The following is a 26794-nucleotide window of genomic DNA, read 5'->3' on the forward strand; positions in this document are numbered from 1 at the left end:
CCCTAACCCATAGGAGGGAAGGAGTGTGACTTAATGTAGACTCCACAGTCTCTCTCCTCTGTCAAGGCATTCTCTCCCTCTGCTGACTGTAGTTAGAATACATTATTATATTCTAATATTATATATATTATTAATAATATCTAGGTATTTATTAAATATTCACTTGTTATGACATACTGTAGTAACCAGGTATATGGAGTTATTACATTTGTGTGAAAATACAAACTGCTCAACTCCATTATAACGCAATTACTACTAATACTGATGTACTAAGTAAGCACTTTAATACAATGTCATCACCAGAGTTAATACAGAGTAACTATATGGCTATAGAGCAACTTAATGTAAAGTGGTTTGATAAAGGTGAAAGGAAAAGGAACAATGGAGAAGTACAGAAAGGGAGTGACATGCAGTTCTATGATGAATAGACACACTACAAATATGTAGAGCATTCATGTCTGCGTCAGACAGTTGAAACTGAGTTGGAAAGGAATGTTTTCAAAATGTCAACTATGGTGGCTGGCTGCCCCTACGGTGAATATTCAGTTTCTAACTATTTTGACTCACTTCAGATCCCCTATTACTCCACACACCTGTAAAGGCGACCTGACTGGTTTAACTGGCTGCAGTGTAAACATACAACTCATGACCTGAACTGTGGCAAAGCACCTGTGGCAATTCAGACGTATTCACTCTCCCGTTGTTTGTTTTGGGTCACAATAAGTAGCAAAAAGTGCACTCAGACATTTGGCATTGGCTATGTTTATGGTGTGAGCAGGTCTGTTTGTTTTGTGGGTGGACTCCAGTCCCGATTAGACCTAATACTAAAGCTAATCCTGCAGCAATTTTTCTTTTGTGTCTATTTAACTGTTTCCAGTGCTTGATGTACATACAGTCAAATAATGCTAATTTTCTCAGGCATATATTATCTTGTTCAACTTGTTCCTTCCTTGTGCTACAATTTATTCATTCTCCAAGGCTCAGCCTACCGGTTTTTTTCCCTCCTCTCAGCCCACCCCCTCCCTCCCTCCCTCCCTCCCTCTCCCTTAAGTCTCCACCAGCCTTTGCTCGACCTGTTTATCCCGACTGGGCTGAGCTCTCCAGACTCTCAGCGCAAGGGGGAGGGCCTAGCCTGCTTTCAATCAATAACCTCTGGAATTCAGAAATACAAGTAGGTCCTGTCTCTGGTAAACTGTATCACAGTCTGGTGGACGGCAGGCTCCCTAGCGCACCGGTAGCTGTCTGTCTGCCTCTCTTCCTTTTTTTTTTTTTTCAAGGTTTGAGTGTGTGTGTGTGTGTGACAATGGCTGACCCCATGTCTCCGGATTACTTCAGCTGCCCCCTGTGTGTGGGGCTGCTCAGGGACCCCGTGGCGATCCCCTGCGGCCACAGCTTCTGCATGGACTGCATCAGCGGCTACTGGAACGAGGCCGACTACACGGGGATCTACATCTGCCCCCAGTGTAAGATCACCTTCACCCAGAGGCCCGTGCTGCGGCCCAACACCATGCTCACCAAGGTGGCGGAGAAGATCAAGAAGACGGGTCTGAACTCTCTCAGCCTGCCCGCGCCTCCGGGGAACACCTTCGCGGGCCCGGCCGACGTGCCCTGCGACTTCTGCTCCGGGAAGAAGCTCAAGGCCGTCAAGTCGTGCCTGAACTGCCTGGCCTCCTACTGCGAGAAGCACCTGAAGCCCCACTACGAGTCGGCCACCTTCAAGAGGCACAAGCTGGTGGACGAGCTGGGGAACCTGGACAGGAAGATCTGCCCCCAGCACCAGAAGTCCTTGGAGCTGTTCTGCCGCACGGACCAGATGTGCATCTGTGCCATCTGCACGGTCAGCGAGCACAAGGGCCACGACATCGTGTCAGCTGAGGCAGAGAGGAGCGAGAAACAGGTGAGGAGCAGAGTCCAGCTCTCTACCACGCTTAACTGTACTGACCCAGTCAACTTGATATTAACTGTACTGACCCAGTCAACTTGATATTAACTGTACTGACCCAGTCAACTTGATACTAACTGTACTGACCCAGTCAACTTGATATTAACTGTACTGACCCAGTCAACTTGATATTAACTGTACTGACCCAGTCAACTTGATATTAACTGTACTGACCCAGTCAACTTGATATTATGACATGTGCATTGTATTTCAAGTACATTGTAATTCTAATTTTGAAAACTTACAGAGACATTTCTAAGTGTGATATTATATATAGAACACTATTTATTTATGAGTGAAAGAAACACATCAAACGTCAAGAAACACCACACAGCCTGAAGATACAGTGCACAGCCACTTTAAGTGGAGTGTTTTAATGTAACAGACTCAAAGATTAAGACACTAATGGTTTATTTGTCGACACCTGCTTGAAAAGAACCACATTGTTCTCTGAGTGCATAATTGGGGTAGGTACAGAGTCAGATTGGGTGAGGTGGGTCTTGATAAAGGAATGTGAGTTAAGGCAGACATGTATTCCCCACCCCCACCCCCACCCCCGGACTATCACTAAAGTTTGTACTTTGACCCAACTCACAAAGCTATCAGCTCTCTCTGGCACTGGCAGGCCCTTCACAGTTTAAACAAGTACAACTTTTGATTTCATTCCGCGGTTGCTTTGCAGTGCTGACAACTCCTTAACGCTTGTGGTGTTACAGCTGTGTTCACTGGTGGAATGAGAGAGACGTTACAGAAACTAGACGCTAATCTCCTGAACTGAACCACACCTGTGGGTTTGGTTCTGCTGATACTGGAACACTGTAGCAGTGAGGCATGGCCCTGACTCCTCCTGACCACATCTCCTGTTTATGAAAACACCTTAAACCTGGAGCTAGTGACCATGACCAACCCCTTCAATTCAGTCTCCATTCAAATGGCCAGTACAGTATGTGAATAGAGTTTTGTAAGACAAAGGCTTACATCTCACAGTATTTTAGTATCATGTTAACACTACAACAAATAAAGGTTAATCTGCGCTACATTGACAAACAATAACTTCAATACACAATATATGAAGGACATTTGTATCTAGACACCATCTAAGTAATGTGAAACAAAGGTTTTACAAGAACGATAAGGTCATAAATCAGTCTTTTAGTCATTCGTTAAATGGGGAGTCTGGTTCCTCTCACCCCAAGATTTACAACTAGAGTCTCCCATGGCTCACTCCCTCGCCCCCCTGCCCACCCTCCCCCCCCCCCCCCCCACACACACTCCTTCTCTGCCCCACTCTCAGATTCCCTACATTCCTCAAGCTTATCTTGAAGAATGGATCGGTGGGCCTGAGTAAAGGCTGAATTAGAGCCCCTCTCGGCTCTGTGTAGTGCCAGTATGCAGCGTGCACCTTGAAACATCTCTTTAGAAGTCAGGCAGCGCTGGTTTCACATTCCTGACATGACCAGGATTCCATTGGGTCTGTTTTCCCTCCAATCTCAGATAAAGCCATACCGACTAAGTCTTTAGAACTGGGCTTTTTGCTTTTTTGGAAATAATGGACAATTACTTTCTCAAAGCAAGTCGCATCACTGACACTGATACACCGAATATTCAAATCGTTATTTAACAGAGACACAAGATACCGAATACACAATGAGAAGCATAACAACCCTAGTCGTCTATCTGTACAGTATAGTATAGTGGATAGTGTACATAGCCTTTATTTATGTAAACCAGCTCCTTCCCTTCTTGTGTTTTTTTAGTTTTTTTTTTCTTTTCTAGCACCGGGGGAGCCACCCCTCCTAAATTTCGTTGTTTGGTACCTGTACTATAGCAATGACAATAAAGACCATTCATTCATTCATTCAACAACTCAACACAACTCTGATTTATCCGAGCATCCTGTTTCACCTGTGGTTAGGGATACAGTAGCAATTATAATCGCAGAGGTATAAACCGAATAGCATGCAAAAAAGAAAAACATCAAGGTCACTTCACTTGAAATTTAATTGAGTTGAACAATTGTGTTAATGGTTCTCTGACGTGGCCTCAACAGAAACTCCTGGGCGTCTCCCAGGCGGAGATCAGGCAGAAGTGCCAGGAGAGAGTGAAGGAGCTGGAGGAGCTGAGGACGGCCGTGGACTCGCTAAAGGTGAGAGGAAAACCTCTGATATAAACCCCAGATGTTCACTAACACTACTTGTTTTGAGTATTGAATGTAATTGACATGTCCCCTCCACTTTTCAAAACCTAGATTCTGTCCCCCCCCATTTTTTAACACGATAACGTAAAATTGTTGGCTGCCACCTAAATGATGGTAATGTTACTGTTGGTGTCCAGCATGTTTACAGTTAGTTTGTAAAGATGTTTAACGTTTGCCCTTGTATCTAAGTGTACAGAGTGATAGCCTCTAACTGCCTGTCTCCTGCTCAGAGCTCGGCCCAGAGAGCCATGGTCGAGAGTGAGAAGATGTTTGAGGAAATGATCCGTTCCATCGAGAGGATGAGGTCAGAGGTCACCAAGATGATTGGCATCAACGAGAAGGCTGCGTTCAACCAGGCCGAGGGGCTGGTGGAGAGACTAGAACAGGAGATCGACGAGTTGAAGAAGAAGGAGACCGGCCTGAAACACCTCTACAGCACAGAGGATCACATCCACTTCCTCCAGGTGGGACAGCCTATCATACATGTAGTTTCAAATTCTGTCACTTAACAATAAAAGTCAATAGATTCACGCTCTATAGCAAGGTGAAAGAAAACAAGTTATGTGGAAGGTTCAATGGCGCAATTTGTGTTGAGGCTATAACAAGTAATATATTCAACGATTCATTCTCATATTTCTCTGCTGCTTCTTGCTCAGTGACCATTCTTATCTCATCACATTGACCTTTTTTGCCTCAGAATTTCAACTATCTGTGTACTCCCACCGATGACGGATTCATACCCAGGGTGACATTGAACCCAGACTTCTCCTTTGGGGCCGTCAGGAAAGCTGTGGCTGAGATCAAAGAGAGTCTAGAAGAGCTTGGCAGAGAAGAACTGATGAAGATCTCCAAGTCAGGTAAGACCCTACCTACGTTACTCAGGAAAGACCCTACCTACGTTACTCAGGAAAGATCCTACCTACGTTACTCAGGAAAGATCCTACCTACGTTACTCAGGAAAGACCCTACCTACGTTACTCAGGAAAGATCCTACCTACGTTACTCAGGAAAGATCCTACCTACGTTACTCAGGAAAGACCCTACCTACCGTACGTTACTCAGGAACGCAGCATCTGACAACATTCTATTTAATGCAAAAGATATATGCATGCTCTTAAGAAACAAGGAAAGGAAACTCAATATTATATTGCTAATAAACCTATCCTGTTACCTCCTACAGTGAATGAAGTGCCTGTTTATACAACAACAGACAGTAGGACCAGAGAGAGAAGCAGCAGAGGTGAGTGTTGAGATGGGTGTGCTCTATGTTGTTCTCTTCACCATGTTAAGGGTCCGATAGCAAATATAGAACAAATGGGCCACGTCTGATATCAGACAGATAACATGTTGTTGTTTCTGACCTTAGTTAAAGAGATAACATGTGGTTTCTGACCTTAGTTAAAGAGATAACATGTGGTTTCTGACCTTAGTTAAAGAAGTAACAGTGGACAGCGCCCCTCCTCCAGAGCCCAGGAACAGATCAGAGTTTCTGAAGTGTGAGTACTTGTTCATCAACCCCCTCTTCTCTCCTCATAAACCTCTTGACACATTCACTGTCCCCGAAAACAGTTGTCTAACATCGGCAATCGAATTCAATCTTTCGTCTAGACTTCTGCCAGCTCAGACTGGACTCCGCCACTGCCTACAAGGAGCTGCACCTTTCGGACACCAACAGGAAGGTGATCAGGACCAGGGACCTGCAGCCTTACTCTGAGACATCAGAGAGGTTTGACAGCTTTGCCCAGGTGCTGTGTCGCGAAGCCCTGTCCGGAGGCCGCTTCTACTGGGAGATAGAGTGGAGCGGAGAGTTCTCCATGGGAGTAGCTTACAGAGGCATCAGCCGAAAGGGCAAGGGCTCTCTGTGTCTGCTGGGCTACAATGATAAATCCTGGAGTCTGTTGTGCTCTGACTCCGGGTACTCAGCCTGGCATAACAGGGTGGACATTGCCATCAATGCCCCCCACTCTCCAAGGATAGGGGTCTACCTGGACCACAGTGCAGGGGTCCTGGCCTTCTACAGTATTGGCAACAACATGACCCTCCTGCACAGGTTCGAGACCACTTTTGTTGAGCCTCTCTATCCTGGCTTTGGAGTTGGAACCTCAGTCAAGATCTGTCAACTCAAATGAGTAGATGTGCCTCCGATGGTCTGAAGGTCCAGTGTGTAGTTTTGAGCTTTAAAAAAGTGCTAAAGGGTTATGATAAATCTGTAAGGATAAAGGAATGATGTATGATAATGTATATTTAGATAAAGGGGACATCTGGGATTCCCCCGCCACTTTTTTTGGTAAACAGCTGAGGGGCGGGGCTGAGGGGCAGGGCTTTAGAAACATAAACACACCCACAAACTCATAGACTGAGCTATGGATGCAAGGTTTGACCATCCATGAGATCAAAATCACGTTTTAACCATGTTTTGAAGCTATAAAGTGTATGTTTACAATAACATTGTTTACAAACAAGCTTATATTTTGGGTTCTGAGGGGATGAGATAGTTTAACTAAACTTATAAGGCATTTATATTCTTCAATAATAAATGGTTATATTTCATTAATTAAAAAATCTAAAATGGATGTACCAATACCAGACTGCCCCTTTAAGAACACTGTTTTTGTCCCAAAAAAACCCTGCTGTCCATAACATCTGATGGCGAGGGTGGAGCACTGGCCTTGACATGTTGACGTTTCGTTTGTTACAAGGATATGCACATAGGAAATGTAGCATATGTAAGGTTTCACATTTTCAGTGTGGCAACGGAAGGCAGCAAAGCGCAAAACTACAAAGTTAATCTTTAATGAAAAAAATAATCATTAAAGAAAACCTTCCAGAATACTTCCTGGTTGTTATTTTCCTTTTGTTTCTCACATCGTGTCTTCTGAGTGCTTTTGAGTATTTCTATTTGAAACTGTCACTGTGCCATATTGCTTTTTTATTTTATTTTATCAATTTGCTAAATATTTCTGAAAGGTCCTGAATATAGTTGGAAAAGCCTCTAACCTTTTATTCCACATTCACGTATTCTTTATGTAATGTTTAAACATTTTTTTTTTTAAAAGTATATTTATATACACAAGGGCCAACCAAATGCGGTTATACAGTGTATGTAGGCTACCAGATTGCCTTTTATGACAAGAATGACTTGTTGATATTTTCAATAAACATGAGTTGAACGCTTGCATTTGTGTGATTTGACATGATCTGTTTATCATTATCATTCATCCTCTTCTTCCACCATCATCACCACCAAGTACACATCACTACGAGCCTTACAAACTAAACATAGCCGACAGATTCTTTATACATATTTAAATGACTAATGAATTTATGAGTTAAATTATGTGTCAAATTAGGGATTATTCATGCCAAGAGCCTGTTTAAATCAACTATAATAACAATAATAACAATAATAATAATAATAATAATAATAATAACTTGGATTTGTATAGCGCCTTTCATAAAACCCAAGGATGCCATGTGTCCCAATACATAATTGAATCATGCCAATAAATCCCAAGAGGGTTCTTGGAACAGAACATGTAATGAAATAGTACATTTTATTTATAAATAGCAAGCACATTCTCCCATTGCTGTCCAGTTCAGTCCAAGCTTGTGCATAGCCCTACCCCCCCCCCCCCAGGAAACCAGGTTAACGACGCCACTGTGAAGCAGGTAGAGGAATTACAAATGCGTATTACAAATGCGCAGATGGCACTTTTGTACATGATGCGAGTAGGTTAAACCTGACGACCATGTGAAGATCACCTTGGTTGACTTGCCATTCTGTGTAAGAGGGAGGGGGGGGGGGGGGGGGTCGTTACAGTTTTGACCCACTATCTCCTTAATTGCCGATAGATAGTAGGCAGGTCATTTATACTATTGTCCAACAAACACATGGATTGAGAACACAAGGGTTACTGAAAGGTGAAGTTAGATTGATAATGGCATAAGGGGATATCTCCTAGCAGTTGGACATCAGACGGTGTGACTCTGCTTACCTGAGACAACATGCTGCCAGTCCGACTTCCTCGCGTCCACATGTGGACGATAAAAACAGGTTTCTTCTTAACTTCATTGGTTGTAGGCACTGCCACTCAAACACGGCTGACCAATGGAGAAGCGTCATCTACACCTGGCTCTAAAACCCGCCCACTGGTTTGGGATCAAAAGTGCAAACGAAAGACCGGAATCTGCAACCAAACAACAAACAAAAACGTAATCTTCGCAAACACACAGAAAATGTCACAGAGAGCAAACATTAGACAGCCTGGCCAAAGGGGGGGGGGGGGGGGGGAATGCACCCAAAATGTATGTTATTTTTTCTTCTCAAAACGTGTAAAGCTATTTCTGTTTTTGTTTGAAATATAATTCATGTTAATCGGAATGCATATCTTGATTATGTAATATTTGATTGCCAACCATTTTTGGGAGCCTCTTAAAACCTTTTAGCCATTTTGTTGGTCACACAATTATTATTATTTTAGTTTGCAATGCAAAGGCATGAAGGGCAAAACACTAGACAGCCTGACCTTTTGCTCTCAAAACGTTTAAAGCATTTTCTTTGTTTGAAATATAATAATTATTATATTAATATTAATATAATTATTTTGGATTGAAATGCATAGTTTTGATCTCGATAATACTTGATTGCAAAATAATACTTTTGAAAAACTCAACATAAAGAAACAAATCTACCTACATACTTATCTGGGTACCAACTGTTCATCCATCCCTCCCACCAACCATCACCACCAATAATAATAATAATAATAATAATAATAATAATAACAATAACAATAATAATAATAATAATAATAATAACCACAATAATATTAATATTATTATTATTATTAATAATAATAATAATATCTCACTTTCTTTCAACTACTCTATCTATCTAATTTACCGTCCAAAGCATCTTTTAAACGGGTTTTACAAAAATAAAACTCTGCAAGCCCATGAAGTCTCATTATTATTTAGTTTTTTATTCAGGAATACAACAGCTTTGAATATGATGCAAAATGTAAGTCAAAACGTTAAGATGTTGTGTAACTTTACAACAAAAACAATGTAAATGTCATGTAACAACCTTTGACAGATCCATTTATGAATCGCGTTTTCTGTCTGCCGGATGTGGACGAATCTACGGAGCCTCCACATCCGGTATCTATGAGCTAGCCTGTGTTGTTGTTGTTGTTGTTGTGTGCACCTCTGCTGCAGACATGGCGGCGCATCTCAAAAAAAGAGTTTACGAAGAATTTCAGAACTCCAAGGTTCAGGTTCAGGTGTGTAGAGACATTACAACTACGCACCGATCCAGTTCATGTGTAGATACTTTTCAATAGATGTGGCATGTTGTTAGCATGCTAGACATGTGAACCTGCTGGCTGCGCGTTGGTGATCTTAGAATGAGAAGGTTCTATCTCCGTTTAGAATGATACGGTTCTATCTCCGTTTAGAATGATACGGTTCTATCTCCGTTTAGAATGATAAGGTTCTATCTCCGTTTAGAATGATAAGGTTCTATCTCCGTTTAGAATGAGAAGGTTCTATCTCCGTTTAGAATGATAAGGTTCTATCTCCGTTTAGAATGAGAAGGTTCTATCTCCGTTTAGAATGAGAAGGTTCTATCTCCGTTTAGGGCAGTTCAGAGATATTGAGTGTCAACGTTTTTACATTCCATTATGTTTTGTGAGATGGAACCTTTGTGTTTTATTAATTACTAACTCAAAAATGTCAACATTTTAAAAATAACACCACACAGGCATTAATAAACACCTAATGGATCAGATTATGTAAAAAACTCAATTTTGACAAAAATGGAGATAGAACCTTATAATTCTAACGTCACGTCTTGTCAAAACTGGGTGAAGCAGCCAGAGGAACCCTTGTAGCTAAACGAACCTAGCCAGTTAGCAGCTAACAATCTGACTGTAGCTACATCCTAGTTTTGTGTTACCTTGCAATACACACTTGTTTTCAATGTACAGGCAACCGCTGATGTTTACACAGACCAATGATGTGTTACACTTAGCTAATAAGGAAACTCGCTGTTGCTTGAATGCTAGCTGTCACGGCTCATTTGCCCAGATCATTGTTGTCTCACATTGCCATGACCAGGATATGTACTAGAGTTGGATGTAACACACACTCGACCTGTTCTTATCATCCTCCATTGTAATTCAGCAACCTTACGAGGAGACCCCTGCTAAGAGGCTTCGCCTGTCGAAACCCAGCAAGTCTGCGGCACTGCACATTGACCTATGCAAGGCGACCAACCCCACAGATGCCCTCCAGTACCTGCTGCAGTTCGCCCGCCGGCCCGTGGAGGCCGAGAGCGTGGAGGGGGTGGTCCGGATACTCATGGAGCACTACTATAAGGCAAGGATGGAGGATCTCTCTGGCTACATCCTATCTCCTCTTTCTAACCCTGATTCCTTCTCCTCCCTCTCTCACCCTTCTATCACCCCCCCTGGAGCACTATTACAAGGATAAGACAAGGATAGCGGAATAAAACGCACTTGTACACCTTTCCAGTATTTTCTCATTTTCATTCATCTCCTTCATATCTTTTCTCCCACCCATCCCGTCACCTTTACCTGTATGCTGTGCTTAATATCAACTTAACTAATCCAATCTCTGCTATCTTGCCCCCCCATTAGGAGACGGATAGCTCAGTGAGGCTGAAGATCGCCTCTCTGCTGGGATTGCTGTCCAAGACCCAGGGCTTCAGCCCCGACTGCATCATAGATGACGGCATCAACTTACTCAACAATGAGAGTAAGGCACACGCCGCCAATAATGACATTGACCTGACACAATGGCTCTGTTTCACTCATGTTAACAGTGTCAGTCCCTTCTCAGTCTCCTGTGATGACGGCTGTCCTCTGGTCTCTCTCCCCAGAGTCTCACCAGGTGCTCGCTCAGCTGCTGGACACCCTGCTGGTCATTGGTACCCAGCTCCCCGACAACCCTGCTGTCAGGCAGAGACTCATAGAGATGGCTTGCAAGGTTAGACACACACACACACACACACACACACACATACACACATACACACACACATTTTAAATGCTTTATTTATGTCCACATACATGTACAATATCTAAAGGACATAAATACTATCAGTGCAGTTTGACATTATGAAAACAGTCAGTTACAGTAGTGCTGAGCCAACAACCAGTTATGCCTACACACAGTATGTTATTCAACCAGTTATGCTACACACAGGATGTTATTCAACCAGTTATGCCTACACACAGGATGTTATTCACACCAAATTATGATTACAGTGGATTGACAGATACAGTATCAACACTGTAAAACAGACAGTGTCCAGCTCATGGGTACAAGAAGCACCGCCATCTCAAATGATTGATTGATGTATGACAGTGAAGTTCCTCACCTCCTTCTTCCTCTCTCTCAGCACCTGTCAGACACGTACTTTGGGGTGAGGAACAAGTGCCTGCAGCTGCTTGGTTGTCTGGGCACGGTGGACACGCCCCTAACCAAAGACAACGAGGGATCGGCTGCTGCTGCGTCAGTAGGTGCGTCACCGCGAGGGTAACACGTTGACGACGTCTCTCAAGTCATTTGCATAAGTAAGGACTCGACTGTGAAGTGAAACGTTGTTTTGGTCATTCCGTCAGTAGGTGCAGCCCCAGGTGCCCCGGGCGTGCTGGGGGGGTCGTGTGTGAGGGACTGTCAGAGTGTCATCAGCGACTATTTCGGGGACCAGGACCCCCGGGTCCGCACGGCCGCCATCAAGGCTATGGTATGACATCACATCCTCCTAACCCCAGACTCACAGAGGCTACTTTTCAAAAAATGCCAGTCGAGAGAGGACCCCGGCGTTGCTTGTTCGCCGCTTCTCCGCCCGAAATCTAGATATACTTTCAGTATACAGAGTAGCTTGTCCTACAAAGACACTTAGATTTAGATTAAGTCATCTAAAAATATTATTTTTTTATTTTTTTATTCTTTTGAAAATGACGTTCTGTGTTCTTCCCTCCTTTTAGCTTCAGCTGCATGAACGGGGGATGAAGATCCAGCAGACCATATATGAGCATGTAAGAGAACCCGCCTGGCTTCCATCGGGCCTACAGTGTCTCTCTGAGCTCATGTCATTATTACACACGGTCTTGTTTCACCATCTGTGTGTGTGTCTGTCTTGTGCTCATTTCATTTCATTATATATTTATTTTCATCAGGATTGTCAGTCCACTCGCCAGGCAGTCCCGGGACCATAAAAAAACAGTTAAATGTGCTGTGATTGTTGTGTCTATCCAGGCGTGTAGGCTGTTGTGTGACGACTATGAACAGGTCCGCTCCTCTGCGGTTCAGATGGTGTGGGTCCTTAGCCAGTTGTATCCAGAGAGGTAAGAGACTGGACTGGACTTGTTTTACTCAAGAGGAAATAACACCTCCTTGATGTTTACTGCTTAGTACTGAAGGCAAGCCTGCTGATTATCTGATTGGCCGCTTGTCTCATTATGTCCAATCAGCATCGTGCCCATCCCTTCATCCAACGAGGAGATTCGGCTGGTGGACGACTCGTTTGGGAAGATCAGTCACATGGTCAGCGACGGCTCCTGGGTCGTCAGGGTGCAGGCGGCCAAAACACTGGTGAGCGGTTTGAACGCACACGCACACACAGAGACACACACACACACACCCTCTGACATCTGAGATTCTGAACACTTAAACTTATACACAACCTCCACGCTCACACAGACAGACAGACAGACACACACACACACAGACACACACACACACAGACACTTCATATTTGACATTGTGTCTTCTCCTCAGGGGTCGATGCAGCAGGTGAGCCCTCACTTCCTGGAGCAGACGCTGGATAAGAAGCTGATGTCAGACCTCAGAGTACGTACACGCGGAGGAGGGACTCCTTTATGGTCAATCATTCTTAATTTTTAAGAGTTTTACAATAACATTTCCCCCCCCCCCTCCAGAGGAAGCGGACAGCTCATGAGCGGGCCAAGGAGCTGTACACGTCTGGTGAGTTCTCCTCAGGCAGGAAGTGGGCCGACGACGCGCCTAAAGAGAAAGTGGACAAGACTGCAGTCAACCTCATCGCCTCAGGGGCGTGCGGGGCCTTCGTACACGGCCTGGAGGACGAGATGTATGGTGAGAGAGAGAGAGAGAGATGTATGGTAAGAGAGAGAGAGAGAGAGAGGTGTATGGTAAGAGAGAGAGAGAGAGAGAGAGAGAGAGAGAGAGAGAGAGAGAGAGAAAGAGAAATGTATGGTGAGAGAGAGAGAGAGATGTATGGTGAGAGAGAGAGAGAGAGAGAGATGTATGGTGAGAGAGAGAGAGAGAGATGTATGGAGTGTCTGTCTGTCTGGTAAATTGTCATGAGTTTTTCATCACTCAACAGGGCTTGTAAAAGTTTCGCCGGGTTTGTTTGCGCGAGCACGACGATGCTGCTAGATCCTGGATATTTTTACCTGTGTGCAGGAAGAACAACAGACGGCGCAGGCGCCAGACCAGACTAGATGATCATGGAGTGAAGATATTATTAAAGTGTACGCGCCTGAATATCTTCACTCCACGATCATCTAGGCTGGTCTGGCGCCTGCGCCGTCTGTTGTTCTTCCTGCACACAGGTAAAAATATCCAGGATCCAGCAGCGTCGTCGGGCTCGCGCAAACAAACCCGGCGATTTGTTTTACTTGCTCCGGGCAAGCAGGCAAGCGTTACTGTCGAACCCTGCTGTCTGTCTGTCTGGTAAATTGTCATGAGTTTTTCATCACTCATATCTGTCTGGTCCCCCCCCCCCCCCCCCCCATGCAGAGGTGCGTATTGCGGCGGTCGAGGCTCTCTGTGCTCTGGCACAGTCGTCTGCCGGCTTTGCAGAGAAGTGTCTGGACTTCCTGGTGGACATGTTCAACGACGAGATCGAGGAGGTGCGGCTGCAGTCCATCCACGTGCTCAGACGGATCTCTAAGAACATCACCCTGCGGGAGGACCAGCTGGACACGGTGCTGGCCGTGCTGGAGGACAAGTCCCGGGACATCAGAGAGGCGCTGCACGAGCTGGTGTGTTACACCAACGTCTCAACCAAGGAGTGCATCCAGCTGGCCCTGCTGGAGCTGCTCAAGAACCTCACCAAGTACCCCACGGACCGCAACTCTGTCTGGAAGTAAGGCTGTCCGTCTCTTGGTGTGTTATTGGGTTTGTGTTATGGTGTGTTATTGTTTTTAGTTTTTTTATTAATACTGTATAAGGAATACAAGCCTGTGCTCAATATGTTGGCTTGTTTTCTGTTGTTTATTTCATAATTAAATTATTTAAAAAAAAATATATAGCCTAATAATAATAATTCAAGTTCAACTTGTTCTGGAGAACAACATTAACTCTTTGACTGCCAGCCATGTTCAGAGCGGAGAGCTCCACACTGCCAGACTTTTGGGGCATTTTCGCTGAACTTTGAAGACCCACCAAATATTGACTTTTCGGACTACATAAACATTGAACATATCTACCAAAACTTTAGACTCTCTTCTTTCATCAGAAAAAGAAAGTTTGTTTCTAGCCTCTTTGAGTGTTTAGAAATCGGCCGTAGAACATAGGGTGGTTTCAGCAAAAACACCTGATTTTGACCAATAAACAGAGAAAACGAGCTTTTTCTGCAGAACTTTTTTTTTTTTTTTTTTTGCTGCACTTTTTCTGTATCGTCCGACTCTGAACTGTTTGAAGAGTCGCGCGATGCTCCGCAATGCTCTGCGCCGCAATGCTCTGCGCCGCAATGCTCCGCAATGCTCCGCGCCGCGTTTGGCACATACCCTGATCCGTTTCGCCATTACTACAACCCACAGCAAGCCACTTCCTTCTCCAGGCTTTTATCGAACTACTGCCCCCATCTGGGACCGAAATACATTACACCCAAGTCTGAAATTCACTCGCTAGGTGTAGAACATGTCAATAACGCGATCCCCGCGAAAAAAATAAATAAATCCCAAAGACGCCATTTGGCAGTCAACGTTACTATTCTATAAGACGCCAATTGGCGTCTTTGGCAGTCAATGAGTTAAGAAAGCCTAAGAATGTTTTTTTGGTAATGCGCAAAGAGAGAAAGTATATTGCGGTGATAATTAGATTTTTCCTTTCCTCTCTCTCTCTCTCTCTCCCTCTCTCTCTCTCTCTCCCTCTCTCTCTCTCTCTCTCTCTCTCTCTCTCTCTCTCTCTCTGTCTCTCTCTCTCTCTCTCTCTCTCTCCCTCGCTCTCTCTCTCTCTCCCCCTCTCTCTCTCTCGTTCGCTAGGTGTCTGAAGTTCCTGGGTTCCCGCCACCCGACCCTGGTGTTGCCCTTGGTGCCTGAGCTGCTGAGCACACACCCCTACTTTGACACGCCAGAGCCAGACATGGACGACCCTGCGTGTATCCTTAACACACACACACACACACACACACACTCACACACACACACACTATTGAACTATCCTACCTGTGCGTTCTTTGTGTCCCCTGTGTTTGTCCCTGACGCTGGTATCAGACATTGCTGTGTTGGTTCTGGTGTTTAACGCAGCCAAGTCCTGTCCTACCATGTCTGCCCTGTTCTCTGACCACACCTTCAGACACTACGCTTACCTGCAAGACAGCCTGTCACACCTAGTGCCCCCGCTTAGGGTAAGACACACATACACACACACACACACACACACACACACACTCACAGTCAAGACTCTTGAGACAGACAGTTACTACCAATCAGTGTTTCCTCCAGGAATTTTTACAATGGTGGCGGGTAGCGTTGACCGCGCGCACGCGCGTTTTTTTCGCGTGCACGCGCGCTCAAAACAACGACGTAATTTCAGCCAAAACTCGAGGATGGCCCAAAAAAAAATAATGTTTTCCTGTACTTCTCCCGTGTGTCTCTTATTGTCTGTGTCTGCATGTTTTTCCAGCATGTAATTCCGTTGTCAATAAAAAAAATCGTCTCCCACGACTCTTTCCGGACACGTTGGAATTTTTACCGTAACCCCTGGAGAACCAAAGTTATTAAGCCGCAAAGGGTGCCTCATTTACCGCTGCTGGAGGAAAGTACCGCTTACCGCTGACAGCGGGGAGAGGAAATATTTCTACCCGGGAATTCGCTCCTTGCTGTGTCCACGGTGATAGGAGTGGAGGATCGACTCCATTCAAAAACTTTTCGATTCCATGGCTTGTCCTCTTTCCGGACACATTGGAATTTTTACCGTAACCCCCGGAGAACCAAAGTTATTAAGCCGCAAAGGGTGCCTCATTTACCGCTGCTGGAGGAAAGTACCGCTTACCGCTGACAGCGGGGAGAGGAAATATTTCTACCCGGGAATTCGCTCCTTGCTGTGTCCACGGTGATAGGAGTGGAGGATCGTAGTTTGTAGACTAGACGCAGCCTAGATGTATTCGACCAATCACAAAACAGTTTTGCAAGCACGTCGCTTCGCGCTTGTGGGTGTGTCTAGCGCTGTGAAGGTCTGAAAAGCGGCCTAAATTTTTTTTTTTTTTTTTTGAGAAATCTGAATGGTGGCGGAGGAAATTCCATCGTGGCGTCCCGCCACGATGAAATGCATGTAGAGGAAACACTGCCAATCAATCCGCTAGCTCCACCCCCTACTATCATGCTATGCTACATATTGCTATATGTCACTCCTCCAATTTACATTCACATGAATCATTTACTGTGTTCATGTGAGGGGATTCATTCATTACCACGCAGATATCTTCCATATGCAACGGTACGCTAGGTTATGTTAGCTGTGTAATCTCTCTCCCCCTTAGTTACCAGGCAGGAAGCAGGTGTTTGGGCTGGAGGCGGCGGGTTCTGGCTCTGGTTCTGGCAGTGTGGAGTCGGCCCAGCAGTTCCTCCAGCAGAGTCTCACCAGGGTCAGCACGGTCCAGAACCTGGAGTCACCCGGGGCACAGGACCTGCTGGACTTCACTATCAGGTACTCACACACACACACACACACACACACACACACACCAGAGGATGTGAGTGGAGTTGAGTAGTCTGAGCACTCTTCCTCACTCACAACCATTTGTTTACACTCCTCTCTCCCACTCTGTGTCCACGTCTCCTCACCCTTCATAGGGTTAATAAATGGACTGAGTTACATAGCGCCTTATTCCAAAGCGCTTTACAACGGCCTCTCATTCATCCATTCACACACACATTCACACACCAAAGGCGGCAAGCTGCCATGCACCTGCCTGTCAGTGTTGTCTGGTTTCTGTGTTAGAACTAGTGTAGTAAGCTCTCCCTCTCCCTCCCTCCCCCTCCCCACAGAGACCTGCAGAGACTGGGCGAGCTGCAGACAGAACTGGCTGGGGCTGCTGACTTCTGTGCCACTTACCTCCGCTGTCAACTACTGCTCATGAAGGTGTGTGTGTGTGTGTGTGGTGTGTGTGGTGTGTGTGTGTGTGTGTGTGTGTGTGTGTGTGTGTGTGTGTGTGTGTGTGTGTGTGGTGTGTGTGCGCGTGTGTGTGCGCATTGCTCTTTACACATATGTATTGATTAATGAGCATCTGATACATTGAGCTGGGTGTATGTAGGTGAGTGGAATATGAATGACAGTCATCCAGTGTACTGTGGTAGAAATAAGGCCATAATCATAAAAACAGATATTGTCGCTCGCTAATCTTGAACGGTACCAGCTGTCACAGGTAAACACTACACACTACAAGGTGCTGCTCACAGCACAGTAGGTAAGATGTTCACTAAGTATATGTAGAGTTAGAGTAGTATGACAGACCTCTCCCCTGTCCCCAGGCTCTGCAGGAGAAGCTGTGGAACATGGCCGTCCCTCTCTGCCTCAAACAGAACGCCATGGCAACAGCCGCAGCCAGACAGGTGAGGAGAGACACGCGTTAATGCTCACAACATAATACTGTGGTGTTACAGGTTCATTATCAGATACTGGAACTCTGTCTGTGTGTCTGTGTGTCTGTGTGTCTGTGTGTCTGTGTGTCTGTGTGTCTGTGTCTGTGTCTGTGTGTGTGTGTGTGTGTGTGTGTGTGTGTGTGTGTGTGTGTGTGTGTGTGTGTGTGTGTGTGTGTCTGTGTGTCTGTGTGTGTGTCTGTGTCTGTGTGTGTGTGTGTGTGTGTGTGTGTGTGTAGATCCTGGAGGAGACATATAAACTGGAGTTCCTGTACAGTGGGCTGGAGACCAGGCAGGTAGCAACCATCCACCACGTCCGCCTGCAGGCTAAAGCATTACAGCTGGTGCTTACTGCACGGACCAGACGAGGGTTAGTACACACACACACACACACACACACACACACACACATTTTAATCATTTATTTATGTCCACATAGAGACAAGTATACAGGGACACAAATACTGAAGGCACAGATGGGATGCATTCACAAACGTGTACATGCTGTGACTTGCTTCCATGAAATATTTTTAAATCGTATGTTTTTTTTTTAAACTTTCTGTATGAACTCAACCCTGGTGGTCTCTGTACAGGGTGGAGCCGCTCATCAGCATCTGTGAGAAGTTCCTACAGGAGGTGGAATCCTTTCAGAGGTACTCCATCACACTTCAGAACAAATGTTTTTTTAAACTTCCGTATTTCATCCATCACTTTTCAAATTGTACCTTTTTAAAAATACCTGTAGAAATGTGTGTCTTCTCTCGTCATCATCAACCCTGTGAGGTCTCATCTTGGAGCGTTTGCCCCACCAGGTTATTCCTGACAGAGCTGCCCCACTTCCAGGACTGTTTTGTGGACAAGCTGTTGGAATTGATGCCCAGGCTCTCGGCCTGCAAGCCTGTAGAGCTGGTTAAGATCCTGCAGACCACCCTCAGACAGAGCGGCTTCCTACACCTCAAACTCCCCGAGCAGGTCTGTACACACACCCGGGCTTCCTGGTTGGCTAACACTGACGGACCTACAGTTAGGTCTGTAAATATTTGGACAGTGACACAATTTCTATAATTTTGGCTCTGTATGCCACCTGAGCTCCATATTAAAGAGCTGTAATTCCTAAATCCTTCCTTCAATTTGGATGTGAATACCCTTACCCTAAAGCTGAGAGTCTGCACTTTGAGCCCATATTCATTATATAACTGTAACTTGAAGATGTTTTGGTAAACAGCTAAAATAACCAAAGTTCTGTCTGTGTCCAAATATATACAGTATATCTCAAAAGTGAGTACACCCTTTAGATTTTTGCAAATATTCTGTCATCCTTTCAGGGGATAACACTATCTTAATGAAACTTTGATATAACTTAAAGTAGTCAGTGTGCTGCTTGAATAACAGTATAGATTTATTGTCCATTGAAAATTACTCAGTACACAGCTGTTAATGTCTAAACAGCTGGCAACAAAAGTGAGTACACCCGATAGTGAACATGTCTAAATTGTGCCCAAAGTGTCAATATTTTGTGTGACCACCATTGTTATCTAGCACTGCTTTAACCCTCCTGGGCATGGAATTCACCAGAGCTGCACAGGTTGCTTCTGGAATCTTCTTCCACTCCTCCATGACGACATCACGGAGCCCACAGATGTTGGACACCTTGCACTCCTCCACCTTCCTCTTGCGGATGCCCCACATGTGCTCAATTGGGTTTAGGTCTGGAGACATACTTGGCCAGTCTATCACCTTAACCTTCAGCTTCTTCAGCAAGGCCGTTGTCACCTTGGAGGTGTGTTTAGGGTCATTATCATGTTGGAAAACTGCCCTAAAAAACGGCCCAGTTTCCGAAGAGAGGGGATCATGCTCTGCTGCAGGATGTTTGACTGTAGGCAAAACACATTTGTCTTGGTACTCCTCACCAGGGTGCCGCCACACACGCTGGACACCATCTGACCCAAACAGGTTTATTTTGGTCTCATCAGACCACAGGACATGGTTCCAGTAACTCATGTTCTTGGATTCATTGTCTTCAGCAAACTGTTTGCGGGCTTTCTTATGCATCGGTTTCAGAAGAGGCTTCTGTCTGGGGAGACGGCCATACAAACCGATTTGATGCGCTTTGTGAAGCGCAATAATCCTTTTTTTCAGCCGCTCAGAGAGTTCCTTGCCATGAGGTGCCATGTTGTCCAGCATTCAGAGAGAATTGTGCCCAAAACACCAAATTTAACAGCCCTGCTTATCATTTACACCTGAATCCTTGTAACACTAACGAGTCACATGACACCAGGGCGGGAAAACAACATCATTGGGCACAATTAGGACATGTTCACTATGGGGTGTACTCACTTTTGTTGCCAGCTGTTTAGACATTAACAGCTGTGTACTGAGTAATTTTCAAAGGACAATAAATCTATACTGTTATTCAAGCAGCACACTGACTACTTTAAGTTATATCAAAGTTTCAGTAGGATAATGTTATCCCCTGAAAGGATATAACAGAATATTTGCAAAAATCTAAAGGGTGTACTCACTTTTGAGATATACTGTATATGGACCTAACTGTATGTCCCTATTGGCTCACTGTGACCTCTGTCCTGATGCTATTGGCTCTACAGATCCAGCAGGCGAGCGCGACCATTATCGAGCCGACGGGAGAGTCTGATAACCCGCTGCGGTTCACCACGGGCCTGGTCGTGGCGCTAGACATCGACGCCACGCTGGAACACATCCAGGACCCCCAGACCTCTGTTAAAGTGCAGGTCAGCGCTCGCTCTCACCTCTTTCTCTCTATACTCCGTTTGGATTAGAAACAGTGGTGGTTCTTAGCATGGCATTTCTGGAGGGGAATCTTAATTCAGGGTTCCCACGCTGGTCTTAAAAAGCCTTAGTGTAAAATCCAGCAATCCGATGCATAAGGCCTAAAAAGGTCCTACATTTCAGTTATTAGGTCTAAAAAATGAGGTGATACAATACAAAGGTGATGCAACAAAGTTGAACATGATACATTTCATCACATTTTAAAGCAAGATTCTTTTTTATTTTATTTTTTACTTTTTAGTTTCAAAATAATAAAACAAGGTCAGCTAGTACTTTTTAACTCCTCCTCAGACAACTATAACAGCTTGCAAACACTTCCTGTAGCCAGCTAAGAGTCTTTCAATTCTTGTTTTCCCCCATTCAAAAGCGCTTTGAGTTGCATTTCATGTACGAAAGGCGCTATATAAAATAAAGTTTCTTCTTGCATGCACGGCATGTTTGAGATCTCTCCACAGATTTTCAATAATATTCAAGTCTGGGGACTGTGATGGCCATTCCAAAACCTTCATCCGTATTTATAAGCCCGCTTCACTCAGTTATTTATTTATAAAAAAAAATCCCACTCATATTTTTCTTTTTATTGTGATAGAGAGAGTAGAGATTTGACAGGAAGGATGGGTGAGAGAGAGAGAGAGAGAGAGAGAGAGAGAGAGAGAGAAGGGATGACATGCAGGATATGTCCGCGGCCGGAATCGAACCGGGAACCCTGCGGTTACGTGGTCAACGCTTAGTCCGCTACGCCACCTAAGCGCTCAGTTATTTTCACTGTAAAAATGAATTCTGGTTTCTTTTTTTGGGTTACCATCTCCCTACCAGGTGCTGTATCCGGACGGCCAGTCCCATGTGATCCACCCCAAACCTGGAGACTTCAGGAACCCCGGCCCAGGCCGACACCGCCTCATCACCCAGGTCTACCTCTCGCACACCGCATGGACAGGTGAGATCTCTCCAACAGACTTCCTCTCATAAACACCATGCTGATAGATGAGACCCACAGGCTCACGTATTAAAACTCACATTAGTGAGTCACATTATTCTGATGCATTCAAACACTCTACTACTTCCTTTGTTCAGTCCTCACACCAGGGTTCCCGCGCTGGTCTTAAAAAGCCTTAAAGTCTAAAATCCAACAATCCAACCCATTAGGCCTAAAAAGGTCCCAAATTTCATGTATTCGGCCTCAAAGTGAGGTGCTAGGTCTTAAAAATGAGATCCTGCAAGGAAATCAGTCCGACCACATCTATTTACATGGAAATGAATCAAGCTGGAACCAAAAAAAATGCCAATTCGCTTCCTTTTTTGTCTGTATGGCAGTGAAATCCCTAATTTCATCACCTCGAGGATGACAAAAAGCTATCAAATGGTGTCGCGAATAGGTCTAAAAAGGTCTTAAATTTGACTTGTTGAAACTTGTAGGAACCCTGTCACACTCACCCCCCCACCCCATCCCGCCGCCTTCGCCACCGCCCCCCCCTCCCCACAGTGTAAGCTTGCAAAGTAGATGTTATACAAGTTATTATTAGTTATTGACATGTATGCTTGTTTAGTTATTATTAGTGTGTAAGCTTGCAAAGTAACCCCCCCCCCCATCTCTGTAATCTTGTTTTCAATCATTTTTCTATTCTGTAATCTTGTTTTTCAATCATTGTAAAGCGCTTTGAGTTGTATCTGTGTACGAAAGGCGCTATATAAATAAAGTTTCACTCCACTTCACTTCACTGTCTCTCATGTTGAATATCTTGTGTCTGTGTCCTGTCAGAGCCGTGTCAGATGTTGAATGTCTTGTTTCTGTGTCCTGTCAGAGCCGTGTCAGATCGAGGTGAGGCTGCTGCTGGCCTACAGCTCCAGCTCCGGCCGCGTCTCCTCTAAGCCTGGGTGGAGTGACAGCACCGAGGGCCTCCCACCCCCAGAGGGCGCTACTGAGGGAACCATCCCCTTCAGCAAAGCTGTCAAAGTCTTCATCATGCCCAAGCCAGCCCGCCGCTGAGCCTGCTGCCAACACACCCATAGGGCTTTCACACCGGCAAAGAACCGTGCCGGTTCGCGTTCCCGTTTGGGAACCTCCGAACGTTGGCGCTGTCTGGCGAATGAGCCCACGTTCATACATGACAGCGCCAACGTTCGGAGGTTTCCGAAAGCGAACGCGAACCGGCACGGTTCATCACAGAACCTAACTGTGATGAAGAGTGAAACAATACAGAGGGAAATACCTAGTTCAATTTTTGCCCCCATAATTTAAAGCAAATGAGTACAGTATGCAAACTTGGGAATGATGCACAATGTTATTCTGCTTCTACAATGTTAACTCCCCTTAGTGCTCTGCAGTTGGAAGTCATGTAATTCATGTCATCATTGGAAGACAATAAAGCCAAATGATATTTTATTTGTTGCTTGTAGTTGATTTACATTTGAAATTGTATATATTGTTGTTCATTACTGAAATGTCCACAACACAAGTCTAATTTTACTGTTATGTAAGGGAGAACAAAATAAACTATATACATGCAAATATGCTTAAGCTTGTTTATTGGCAACTTTATTATATTGGATTCGGATTTCCACACTGTATGCATACTGATGTGTGTACTTCATTGTGGCACGATCCGTCCTCCATAAATCTGCATGTACCAAGTCGGACAGGACGGCAGGACACTGCATACTTCCGACCTCCAGCATCCAGCACAAGCATAACATACACCAAACTTTCCAGTTGTATAATTAATTTAATTTAAATTTTGCCATTTAGCAGACGCTTTTATCCAAAGCGACTTACAATTACGAATTACAGGGACATTCCCCCTGGAGTAACTGAGGGCTAAGTGCCTTACTCAAGGGCACACAAGTAGTGGTGTGGCTTCAGGCGGGATTTGAACTCACAACCCAGACACATTCATGTTCTCTGACCCCCCGTTATACCCCCCCGAATAATATATATATATACACACACCATCTATATTCTGAAGGCTTTTACAGAGGGGTTTGTTAATATATAATTCATAGCCTATGTAACATGTATTCCTAAAAACATTGTTGAAATGTACTTTTCATGGCTGTTGACAGTATTTTCTGATTTATGGAGTGATAGAGGCATTCAAAATCCCCAGTGTAAAAGCTGTTGACTAATATATCAACAAGATGAAACAATATTTTTTAACCTGGCTTTATCCAATGTTCATATTTATGTTATTAACTAGCACATAAGACAATGCCTCATTTGCATATTTAAACATAACATTTCAGAAAACCTGTAATACAAAAAAGAATTGTCTTGCTGTAAGTGATTCACTGGGGAAGTTTCATCGTGATAATATCTATTAGCTAAACAGCCAAAAGTAAAAGACTTCAGACATCTGTCTGAGGAGCACTTTGAGCTGCAACGTTTGCAGGAAAAGTGTTCTACAAAAAAAAAGTGATGATCATTATATTCTCAGAAAGCATGAATCATTTCCGAATATGATCGCGACCCGCTCGTCAAATCGTCGCTCGAAATCATATTCGGACAGTTGCAGATGAAGTAAGTAGATGTCCAGACACATTCATGTTCTCTGACCCCCCCGTGTTCAACACGGAATAACACGGATGATATCACTCAGATCCTTGCGACAGGGAAGGAGTGGAGAGAGGGAAATGACCGAGATCACTTGTTATACTATACGAATGAAGCTTCACTTCAGTGGTTTATTGATCTGATCCTCCGTCTCTCTCCTCTTCTGATCTGCACAGCAAATAAGATAAGAAGCCCTGAACGGGGGTGGATTTATTAACCACCTGCCCTGAAGTTTGGACGAGATGAAGCAATGACCAAAACCCCCAAAGCTTTGGTATCTAGGCCACCCCTATAGAACACCATTCAACTTTATTCATTGCAGTGATACCAGACAACGACATGCAGTTTATAATCTAACCAGAACTTGTGCAAATAGTGATATAAAACATGATAGTGAGTGATCAGTGATAAGTATAGTATGGCAAGTACAAGGGAATAGCAGTAAGCTATGTACAGTTAATGTACAGTACAATGTCACTTTATTGTCACTTTTTATGACTGCCCAATAGTAATTAGCCGTTTTCAGACAATCTAGGTTTTTGGGCTGTTTTCTTCTGGTGGATTTGGCGGTCTTTAGACTGTGGTTAGGCTGGAATCAATCCCATCTGGCAACCCTGGAGGAGAGGGTAACCCTGGCAACCCTGCCTGACGGCCTCTTCAGCCAGACGACGTCATTAATGTTGACGGTTGACTTATACTGTATATATATATATAAAATAATATATATAACCCGTCCACAAACTCAGTTTCTGTAAAGAATAGTTAATGAATATCGTCGCATAGTGAACTAGTGAAGTCATTTCAACCCAAAAGGCGGAGGAGCTGTGTTGTAACATGAAGGTTTGGGCGATCATGTTGATGTTGTGTTGGCTGGTCATGAAGGTGGCGCTTGGTCCTCCAAAGAGCAACACTGTGGTGAAAGGCTGCTCAAACTACCCCAACGACGCTGTGCTTGTACAACTCCACGGTTTGCTTATACAAGGTGACCTTTGTGGTTTATTTATTTGGTAAAATGTTTGTTGTTGCTGACTAAGCTAGCTCCATTGAGAACATCACTGTGGGGAGCATGGCGCGTTCTGGCCTGCAGAGGGAGTCCGCACCTGTCCGTAATCAGCCCATTATTCCCCTCCAACGGCAGTCTGGCTCTCTCTGCAGGCCAGAACGCGCCATGCTCCCCACAATCACTAAGGCATGCGTTCGTAAAATCGCTCTGGAATCTGAGCAACACTCCTGGAATGCCTCTCGTCTTGACTTAGCAGAACTTGACTTAGCAGAACTTGACTTAGCAGAGGCGTTTGTTTATCCAAAGCAACTTACATTTGTGTAAAGTAAGTGAATCATCTATACGTCAGTCATCATAACAACACACATCTATGCTAGGACCAGATGCCATTGGCAGTCACAATGCTAGAGTTCAGAACAACATACTACACATGACAAGTCAACAATTATCAAATTAATAATCTAAATAAAGCAGAATTTAACCCTAACCCTAACCCTGGTCTTACATAACCCTAACCCTGGTACTACATAACCCTGGTCTGGTCTTACATAACCCTAACCCTGGTCTTACATAACCCTAACCCTGGTACTACATAACCCTGGTCTTACATAACGATGATGATGATGATGATGATGATGATGATGGTGGTGGTGGTGGTGGTGGTGGTGATGTGAATGATTGTGAAGCAGCTCTATTATGTTTGTTTCACACAGGGGAGACACAGAGGAGTGGCAGGGTCAAACCCAAGGGGAACATCCTGACAGTCTATGATGAGCCCATGGTGAAAGTCAACCTGTGTGAGCGTGTCTTTTTCTGGGTTTGTGTCTGGGTTTGGATCTCTTTTGCTCATTTTCTGTGGCTTCATCGTGATGGGTATGTGACCTTCTTTTTCTTTTTACCAGCATATTAGCACCTGGCTACAATAGATGGTTGTATTGCTCCTCATTCTGACATTCATAATTATGTTTTCACTACTAGAATGTCATTAATAATGATGTTTCCACTGCTAGAATGTCATGACTGTTGAGCAATTCAACCATATAGGAGAATCCAGAGAAAACTGCTACTATAGCCTAATGCTGTACAGCATGAATTAATTCTCTTGTTGCACATGGCAGTCCTTTATTGAGGTGAAACAAGAGAATCAATTCAGTGTTATAGTACAGTGTTATAGTTGTTGTGACTTTAATCATCTGGATCTTTCTCTGGATCTCAGAGAAGACAAGGTTCCCAGATAATCAGCAGAGACTTCAAGGTTGTGGTGATGTTTGTTTTTGGTGCTTATGTCTCTGACAGTTTGTGTCTCTTGTCTGTTCTCACCAGGGAGGAGGTCTGATGCCCTACACACTGCTAGGATGAAAACCCAGTCTGATTTGAAAGGGAAAGAGTTGAGACCGATGGCCACAGTGGAACCAGCAGA

General features: G+C 44.5%; 2 protein-coding genes across 2 annotated transcripts; both read left to right on the forward strand.

Annotated features, from left to right (window-relative positions):
* The first annotated feature begins 1286 nt into the window (after positions 1–1286).
* Positions 1287–7307, forward strand: ftr82 (finTRIM family, member 82). The gene is made up of 7 exons (XM_080550169.1): positions 1287–1897; positions 3993–4088; positions 4370–4603; positions 4837–4996; positions 5320–5379; positions 5570–5635; positions 5748–7307. Exons 1-7 carry the CDS (start codon positions 1304–1306, stop codon positions 6266–6268), a joined length of 1731 nt encoding a protein of 576 aa, XP_080406295.1. The 5' UTR covers positions 1287–1303; the 3' UTR covers positions 6269–7307.
* A 2008-nt stretch (positions 7308–9315) lies between these two features.
* Positions 9316–22884, forward strand: ints4 (integrator complex subunit 4). Its single transcript, XM_080550120.1, has 23 exons — positions 9316–9421; positions 10323–10517; positions 10799–10916; positions 11041–11147; positions 11563–11683; positions 11786–11910; positions 12155–12205; positions 12426–12514; positions 12641–12761; positions 12948–13019; positions 13109–13283; positions 13950–14298; positions 15419–15534; positions 15650–15783; positions 16918–17084; positions 17426–17519; positions 17909–17989; positions 18256–18386; positions 18610–18669; positions 18829–18988; positions 20623–20766; positions 21641–21761; positions 22627–22884. The coding sequence occupies exons 1-23, from the start codon at positions 9359–9361 to the stop codon at positions 22809–22811; spliced, it is 2979 nt and encodes a 992-aa protein (XP_080406246.1). The 5' UTR covers positions 9316–9358; the 3' UTR covers positions 22812–22884.
* The last annotated feature ends 3910 nt before the right edge of the window (positions 22885–26794 follow it).

The sequence above is a fragment of the Nansenia antarctica genome (assembly GCF_963989245.1).
Source record: "Nansenia antarctica genome assembly, chromosome: 20".
Classification (NCBI taxonomy): domain Eukaryota; kingdom Metazoa; phylum Chordata; class Actinopteri; order Argentiniformes; family Microstomatidae; genus Nansenia; species Nansenia antarctica.

Bases quoted from the DNA above. Each gene is read 5' to 3' on its own strand.
- ftr82 (XM_080550169.1), top strand. From the start codon at position 1,304: ATGGCTGACCCCATGTCTCCGGATTACTTCAGCTGCCCCCTGTGTGTG. The intron at 4,089-4,369 runs GTGAGAGGAAAA...TCTCCTGCTCAG, and splicing joins CGGCCGTGGACTCGCTAAAG to AGCTCGGCCCAGAGAGCCAT. The intron at 5,636-5,747 runs GTGAGTACTTGT...TCTTTCGTCTAG, and splicing joins CAGATCAGAGTTTCTGAAGT to ACTTCTGCCAGCTCAGACTG.
- ints4 (XM_080550120.1), top strand. From the start codon at position 9,359: ATGGCGGCGCATCTCAAAAAAAGAGTTTACGAAGAATTTCAGAACTCC. The intron at 11,684-11,785 runs GTGCGTCACCGC...TCATTCCGTCAG, and splicing joins GGCTGCTGCTGCGTCAGTAG to TAGGTGCAGCCCCAGGTGCC. The intron at 21,762-22,626 runs GTGAGATCTCTC...GTGTCCTGTCAG, and splicing joins CTCGCACACCGCATGGACAG to AGCCGTGTCAGATCGAGGTG.